This window comes from Eriocheir sinensis, chromosome 16 (assembly GCF_024679095.1).
Source record: "Eriocheir sinensis breed Jianghai 21 chromosome 16, ASM2467909v1, whole genome shotgun sequence".
NCBI classification, from domain to species: Eukaryota; Metazoa; Arthropoda; class Malacostraca; order Decapoda; family Varunidae; genus Eriocheir; species Eriocheir sinensis.
Window position 1 is genome coordinate 16753511 of NC_066524.1, and position 8150 is coordinate 16761660.

The 8150-nt window shown below is 39.0% G+C and overlaps 1 protein-coding gene across 3 annotated transcripts in view; it reads right to left on the reverse strand.

Moving 5' to 3' along the window:
• The window catches only part of LOC126999448 (transmembrane protein 184B-like), a 60328-nt gene that overhangs the window by 12104 nt on the left and 40074 nt on the right, over positions 1-8150 (reverse strand). For all 3 annotated transcript variants that reach the window (XM_050862043.1, XM_050862042.1, XM_050862044.1), the window contains exons 3-8: positions 6711-6873; positions 5661-5751; positions 4268-4435; positions 3521-3690; positions 2616-2839; positions 2097-2181 (exon numbers count right to left, since the gene is read on the reverse strand). In XM_050862043.1, coding sequence (XP_050718000.1) covers positions 2097-2181; positions 2616-2839; positions 3521-3690; positions 4268-4435; positions 5661-5751; positions 6711-6873 — 901 coding nt within the window. The remainder of the gene's footprint in view (positions 1-2096; positions 2182-2615; positions 2840-3520; positions 3691-4267; positions 4436-5660; positions 5752-6710; positions 6874-8150) is intronic.

Genomic DNA, 8150 nt, shown 5'->3' on the forward strand with positions numbered 1-8150 from the left:
TTGTGAAGTATTTTCCCTGATAATGTTATTAAGTTAGCCTACAGTGTTTGAGGAAAGATTGACATTAACTTTATTAGGTCAGATATTGGTTTGAAGGCTGTTATCTTAGTAAGATAAGAAAAGTTATAAATCAGATAAATAAACAAGAGAAAACTTTGTACAACAAGAGAGAGAGTGTTTAAACTGTGCCTACAATGAATAATAATCTCTCTCTCTCTCTCTCTCTCTCTTCCCCCCAAACCACCATCAAGGTGTGTGCAGCAAGAGATGAGAAGAAATAAAGGATAAACAGGCTGGAAATCCATAACATCCTTGGGCATGCACAAGAAAGCTTTAGTTCTCATTTCTCTTAGATGATGTACATCTAAATGATCTTGTTACCACATAACAACTCCTGAACTCAATCACAATAATGAGCCTTAAAGTTTAACTCTTTGTGGAGGACTATAAGCCAACTAATTTTATGGAATCAGCGCTCTTTTAATATTTCTCTAATTGTCTGGAAGCACTGCCTCAGGCTATTGATTGTCCTCAAGTGGCCGGCGTGGGACGTGGCTTGACTAAAGCTTTCATTGGGGCGTGAGAGGTGAGGGTTAGTGATGCATGCAGGTGTCAGGATTTACACCAAGTAGGTTAGTTCAGGTGAGGAAAAAGTAAAAGTTTTGGAAAATCAGGGTAACATCCGATGCTGCATAATCAACACTGAAAACATTCCACTCATCAGCCACACAGGAATACTCTTTTAGTAAGTGACTCAACACCAAGCTTGAAGAACTGTTATATCAAATGAAAACAAGAATAAGCATGGGGGGCAGTTCTTTGAAGTATGACTAGAAACAGTGAACATGTATGAGCACTCATGCCGAGAGGGACATGCCATTCATAATTAACAGGTATTATAGTGAAACCAAATTGTCGAGTCCGTTTTGGCATTGGCTTCCATGGGTCCATTCCTCCCCTCTGCTCTGCCACACCATCCCAACACCTATTTTTTCCTCTCATATGTTACCTACAGCTTACATATGAGAGGACGAGATAGGTGCTGGGGCTGTGTGGCAGAGCAGAGGGGAGGAAAGGACCCACGGGAGACTACACCAGACCGGCCTCGACATATTTGGAAGACTAAAGACAAAAATGAATAACTAGGAGTTTCTTAAGTATCTTGAGACATCTACAGTGAGTTAAGTTGGTTTAGAATATTTGAACTGCATCCTACCTGTCATTTGGTTAGAGAATTCTGCACCAATTTCTGTTTCAAGTTTAACAATTTATCCCACAATTTGTTGAGATGTCAGCATATAATGAACATGAAACTATAAATAAACAGTTGTAATTTGATGGATAACGCAGCTCAAAAAATCATCTTCCCTACTTCCATGGGCAATTTGTGATCCTTTGTCTTATTTTTTTACTTAAGAAGCAAATTCATGCAACAGCAGAAACAATTTAGGGCACATGGCAGTGGCAAGTTAAGCTAATTCAAAGAGTTCCTTGGACCAAAAGGCGTAATCAATCAGACCACTGCAAGCCCCTTCATAATCTTGTTCCCTTCTTATGATTTAGGTAATGTTCCTGCACCCTTCCCTTACTCGTGGCAGTTAGGGAACATTCTGTGAAGCATTAATCATGAGTCACAGCACAGAAGCTCTATTCAGTATGTTCGGTGAATATTTGAAGCAGATTTCCACCTTATGACAGCCTCAACTTTGTGACTGATTCCCATCCTACACACTCCCTTAGTCTGTGACCGTGAGAGCTTGTGAGAATGAGGGGCACTCCTGATGAGTCACAGTAAGGTATATTAAGGAAAGCTTTGTTTGCTGTCTATGATATATCTTTGAAACTGATTCCCCCCTTAAGACAGCCTAAACTTTATGACACTGTTTCCCGTTCAACACACTCCCTTAGCCTGTGACTGTGAGGGGAATTCCTGATGATTAATGGCATATAAAGGGAAGCTTTGTTTGGTGTTTGATATATATTTGAAACTGATTCCCTCCTTATGACAGCCTAAACTCTGTGATTATGTTTTCCCTTCAACACACTCCCTTGGTCTATGCCCCTGAGAGCTAGAGAAGAGTGAGAGGCCTCCTTACCTGCACTGTACTGGGTGTACTGCTGGTACTGGGGGTGGAAGTTGTGGATGGCGTCTGTCATGATGTCCTTGGGGTTCATTGTTTCCTGAGGGCGTGAAGGAAGGAGCACAACCATTAGTGCTTGTTTTGCCGGTGAAAAGTTCATTGTAGAAACGTTTCAATATCAGGCTTAGTTTCCTAATTTGCACCTCTGATACCAATTAGAATTCATCTCAAGAATCAACAACAATGGGAAATGAAGATCATGGTGCTAAAGAAGAACTACTCTCAGAATAATGCCAATCAAACTATATTTACCAAGATTTCGTGTGTATACCTCCATTAAATTTTCCAGGGAGGAACTTTTCTTCTTGATATTGTTATTAATAGAAATGATTATGAGGTTGGCAAACACTTATCTTAAAAAAAAAAAAAAAAAAAAAAAAAAAAAAAAAAAAAAAAAAATAGCAAAAAACATAAGTAAACAAACATCAACTTGTGGACGCCTTACATTCTCTCAGCCACTCTCACGCCCCATACCTTGAGGGAGGACGAGATACTCTGCATGGTGACGCTGCGGCCGGGCCCGGAGACGGTGAAGTCCCCGTAGATCTGGTAGGGGAAGGCGTAGCGCAGGGCCACCGAGGCGAAGAACATCTCAATGCAGATGATGAAGTTCTGGTAGCCGGCCGAGACGGTGCCGGTGTTGAGGTGCGGATCTGCTTTTATGACGTTCGCTTTCTCAAGGATGGCCAGCAGCACGCCTGAATGGGACGAGGTTATGACGGGTGGATGATGTGATTTGTTCTCAGTCAGTGTTTCTTATTATTTCTTAAGGTTTGCAGTTCTTATTATTTCTTAAGGTTTGCAGTTCTTATTATTTCTTAAGGTTTGCAGTTCTTATTATTTCTTAAGGTTTGCAGTTCTTATTATTTCTTAAGGTTTGCAGTTCTTATTATTTCTTAAGGTTTGCAGTTATTATTATTTCTTAAGGTTTGCAGTTCTTATTATTTCTTAAGGTTTGCAGTTATTATTTCTGAAGGTCTAAATTCTTAAATTATTTCTGAGGTTTAAGTAATTTTTTTACAGCAAAGGAGGAAAAAGGATAAAAAAAAGTCTACAATCCTTATTATTTCTCAAGTTCATCGCTTTTTTTTAGCAAAAGAGGATGATAGGAACATTTCTGTATGTCTATCTTTTGTTTGAAATCTCACTCTACTTTTTTTACAAGCTATTACTGTCCCTGAAGAGGCTAATGTGGGGTTAAGTTAATGACAGTATTCTTCAGTCTACCCTATTTCCCTTTTTGATAGTTAGATAATTAATGTTTTCCTGTTATTCAAAAAGGGCACAGGAGATATACAATTATTTTTTCTTTTCCAGCCATCTACTACTACTACTACTACTACTACTACTACTACTCGACAACCCCCACACTGCCTTACCCTGCCAGAAGGAGAGGAAGATCACCGACTTGATGGTGAAGAACTTAAGCACCGGGTCATAGGGCTGCAGGAGGTCCCGGGTGGCGAAGTAGAAGAGGAAGAGGCTGTAGAGGGCCAACGACACGGAGATATTGTAGATGATGGTGATGTAGAGGTACCCGCCGTCAGGACTGTGGAATGGAAAGGAAGATGATGGGGTTAGAGATGATGATAGAGGGTTTGTTTAGCCAGTATAGTTCATGAAGGGTGAACATCAGGAAGGAGAAAGTCTATGATTGTCAAGAGTGGGGAGTCTCATAGCTCGTCCAACCCCATAAGGGAAAATTAGGACATTAATCGACAAGAAGAAAAGAAGAAAGAGAAGAAGGAGAAGAAGGAGAGAAGTTAGTGTACATGAAATACTTAATGTGGCCACAGTAAATATAAAAGAAAATACAATGAAAATAAGTCAGTTAAAATTGAAATTACTAAGATATAAGTATAGACGAACCACATTGAGGGTTTGGTTAATTTAGCCAGTATTGTTAGTGTATACATAAAATACTTAACATTGCAGTAGTAAATATAAAACACAATACAATAAGAACCAGTCCGCTGAAGTTGAGGACAATAATTATAGAAAGATTATTGCAAACTTATATAGGTTTAGTAGTGGTTATATAGTTATGGCAATGGTGTGGAGTATACAAAGGGGGGGCTGAGGAGGGGTGAAGGGAGGGGAGGAGGGGGAAGACAGAAGAGCCTCACCTCCAGTCGCCATCCCGGTACTTCCCGAGGAACTGGAGGATGATGGTGATGAAGGCCATGGCCGGCTTGACGAAGCAGAATTGGAGCGTCGCCTGCTTGCAAAACCTGAGGAAGCCTATGGTGTACGTCTTGCCCACCAGACAGCAGGTGCCGTACATACATGAAGACCTGCGGGAGGGGAGGATGTTTAGTGTTGACGGCTGTTTGGCGAGAAATACATTACATAAAAATAGGTATGTGTAAAAAATAAAATAAGGAAATAAATAGAAAAAAATATATATATACGAGCAACATGAGAAAAAAAGTGAACAAAAAAAAATAGGTATACGCAAAAAATAAAATAAGGAAATATATAGAAAAAAAAACAAAGAAATATACAAGCAACAGAAGAGAAAAAAAGTGAACAGAGAAGAAAAAAGAAAAAACAAATAAGGCTGCTGGAGATGATGATGATGATGAAATGATTATCTGAGATCCAAGAAAGGGCGTCAGGGTAAAAAGAAATTGATATAACCTTAAGAAACGACTTGATGGGCAGACATGGATAAGAAAAATGAAAGACTGACAGCAAAGTAAGGAGAATGAAAAAGGGTTGGACCAAAAAAATACAAGTTCTTTTCATTTGCTGCTGGGTTATGTTTGAGGTTTGTGTGTATTTGATATTTACTGATGACTGGCATTTATATAAGAAGACCTGTTAACCCCTTCAACAAGAGGACGCGTATACTGCATCCTTGCGTGCCCCGTACCATATCCGAGGACGCGCTTTAGCTAATATATGAGTTATTTTATCTCTATTTATGCTTACATCTCAACATTATCAATTAATTTATGTTTCTTTATGTTCACCATCTAATTCTGCATGTTTTCATATATAATACATGATGATTATGTTGAGTTTATGGCTGAAAACTTGTTATATTCAATAGCGACATTTAAAATTTGGTGCGTGCGGCGATCCCGGATACGGCACGGGGCGCTGTTTTGGCCCGCCCGTAGTGAAGGGGTTAAAGTAAGAGTGGAGAACATTTGATTATTACTGCTGTTACGTGCGTGTGAATGAAAATCTTGAAGAGTGTGGGAACGTGTAGAAAGTGTGTTGCTATTACTATTAACCACTTCGCCATGGGACGCTCAAAAATAAGAAGTCAAGACAGCAGCAAGGATGTTTTAGCTTTCTTTTCCATTTGCTTCAGTGGAATACAAGTTTGCATAGACATTTTTCTGCTGTGTTAGAAAGTGGCAAGTCATCTTAAACACTTTTTTTATAAGTTAGTAAAGGAAAAAAATGCAGGAAAAATGGAGCTCGTAAAGAAAGGGTTAATTGCTGAAAGTGTCTGAGAATACTTGACTAAATTAAGTATACCTCATGAACTCCTACTTTCCCACTCACCTGATTGGCTTGCCTCTGATCTCGCTCATGATGTTGCCCTCGCCACCCAGGTACTCGTAACACAGACTCAGGAAGTTGTAGATCACAAACGCTGCGGAGAGGAGGGAGAGGAATTAACGAAGTGAAAGTAAAATTATGGATCAAACTCAGTATCTTAGTCTGAACATACAGTAAACCCTCACCTAGACGCATCAATTAGGGGAGAGAGTGAGGTTATATCTGAAAATTTGTTATATGCGAGGGATCCAAACTATTGGTATATAATGAACTTTTTTGTTGAATGTGCTGAGAGTTTGCAATTTACGACCATTTCTGTATATAATAAAGCTTGTCCGCTATGTTGGATAAAAGTTTGTAGACTTATGTACGTGCAGTCTTCACAAATTCTACACCTATACAAGGATTATTATTATTATTATTATTTTTTTTTACAACAAAGGAGACAGCTCAAGGGCACAAAAAAAGGAAACAATAATAAAAAAAGGCCGCTACTTGCTTGATTACATATTGGACACCACGTTACACTGACCGCCACGCGTGTACATACCCGGCAGGCCACCACCAAATACAACCCAGCAATTACTGAATGTGTTTGGTAAATCCCCGCACATAACAGATAGGCAAAAAATTTAGTTAAAGCTGAAATTCAATATATCGAGGTTAATAAAAGCGAGGGTATCCTGTAAAAGATTCGCTGTGGAGTTGAAGGAAAGGTATTAATGAAGGAAAAAAGGGAAGTAGAATTTTTAATGAAACTTGATATATTAGTCTGAACACACAAGAAAATGCTGAGATCACACTGGCAAAGGAAAAACCAAACAACACCAACACAACAAACAGTAAACGCACACAAAGAAATATAGAGGTTTGGAACAGACTAGGCGAGCATGTAGTATCGGCGAAGAGAGTGCAAAGCTTCAAGGAAAAGTTGAACAAATACAGATACGGGGACGGGACCACACGAGCGTAAGCCCAGGCCCTGTAAAACTATAACTAGGTAAATACAACTAGGTAAATACATACACCCCTATCCACACCCCAAGAGCTCACCTTCATAGCAGTCCCTAATGGTGTTGAAGTAGATGTAGTTGTCCATGTTGTAGAAGAGGAGGGAGAGCCAGGAGTCAAAGGCGTAGATGGGCACGAAGAGCAGAATCCGAACTATCCATCGCTGCTCCGCCGGATTGCTGTAGTAACGCAGGTGCTGGTAGATCTACCGGGGGAGAGAGGCGGATGGTGAGGGATTCTGAGCGATTTTGGGCCGTATTACTTAACGTTTTGTTGCTCAAGTTCACATATTTGACAAGGCTTTCGTGGGAGTTTGGGGCATTTCCAGTAGTAGTTTTATGACCCTGGTGGTAGTCTGACCTTTCTTCTGTACCATGAACGAGAGTATCATATTAATACTGACCTTTATTTCTTTATTTTTATGGTAAAGGAAGCAACTCAAGGGCAAAAAGAAATAAAATAAAATAATAGAAATAACAAACTAAATAAAATAAATAAAATGAAAAAAAATAAAAACAACAAATATAAATGTATAAATAATAGGATAAAAAAATAAAAAAAGAGGGAGAGAAATAAAATAACAGAAATAACAAAAAAAAAATGAAGGAATAAAAAAATGAATAAATAATATGATAGAAAAAAATAAAAAAGAGGGAGAGAAATAAAACAACAGAAATAACTAAAATAAAATAAAAGAATGAAAAAACAACAAATAAAAATACATAAATAATCAGAGGAAAATAAAAAAGGACGGAGAGAGAAAAAAAAGCTGGAGATGATGATGATGAGGAGGAGAAAGTGATGATGGAATGATAGACAGAAAGTGATGAAAAATGATGACACCAAGTGATGAAGATAGAAAATGATGATGATGACAGAATATGATGAAGAAAAAAATAATGAAGATGCATATATTTAGTGGAGATCAGAAGATGTATAAAAAAAAAAAAAAAAAAAAAAAAAAAAAAAAAAAGACGAAGATAGTTGTGATAAAGATAGAAAAAGATGGCCAGAGATAAATACAGATATAAATAAAGATGGGAGAGAGGAGTAGATGACGCGTTTCCCCTTTTGTGATGTGGACGGAAGAGTGACGAGATTAACAAGGAGGGCACCAACACCAACATTAACAGAATACATGAAAGATGAAGGCAGCGGCAAGATGGTGATAGTGGTGATGATGGTGATGATGATGGTGGTGAGTGATGGTGGTGGTGGTGGTGATGGTGAAAAGGGAAAGGAAGTGGAGGAGGAAATAGGCAGAACACGTGAGCGGAGGAGACAAAAGGTGAGGAAGGTTAGGAGGAGGAGGTGGAGGAAATTGTGGAGGAAGTGATGTAATGTGGAGAAGGAGGAGGTGGAGGAGGTGGATGTAGGAAAAGTAAGCAGGAGTGACTGGGGAAATTTAAAGCCTGGAGGAGGAGGAGGAGGTGGAAGAAGAGGAAGAGGAGGAGGAAGAAGTGAAGGAGGAGGATGTGCAAT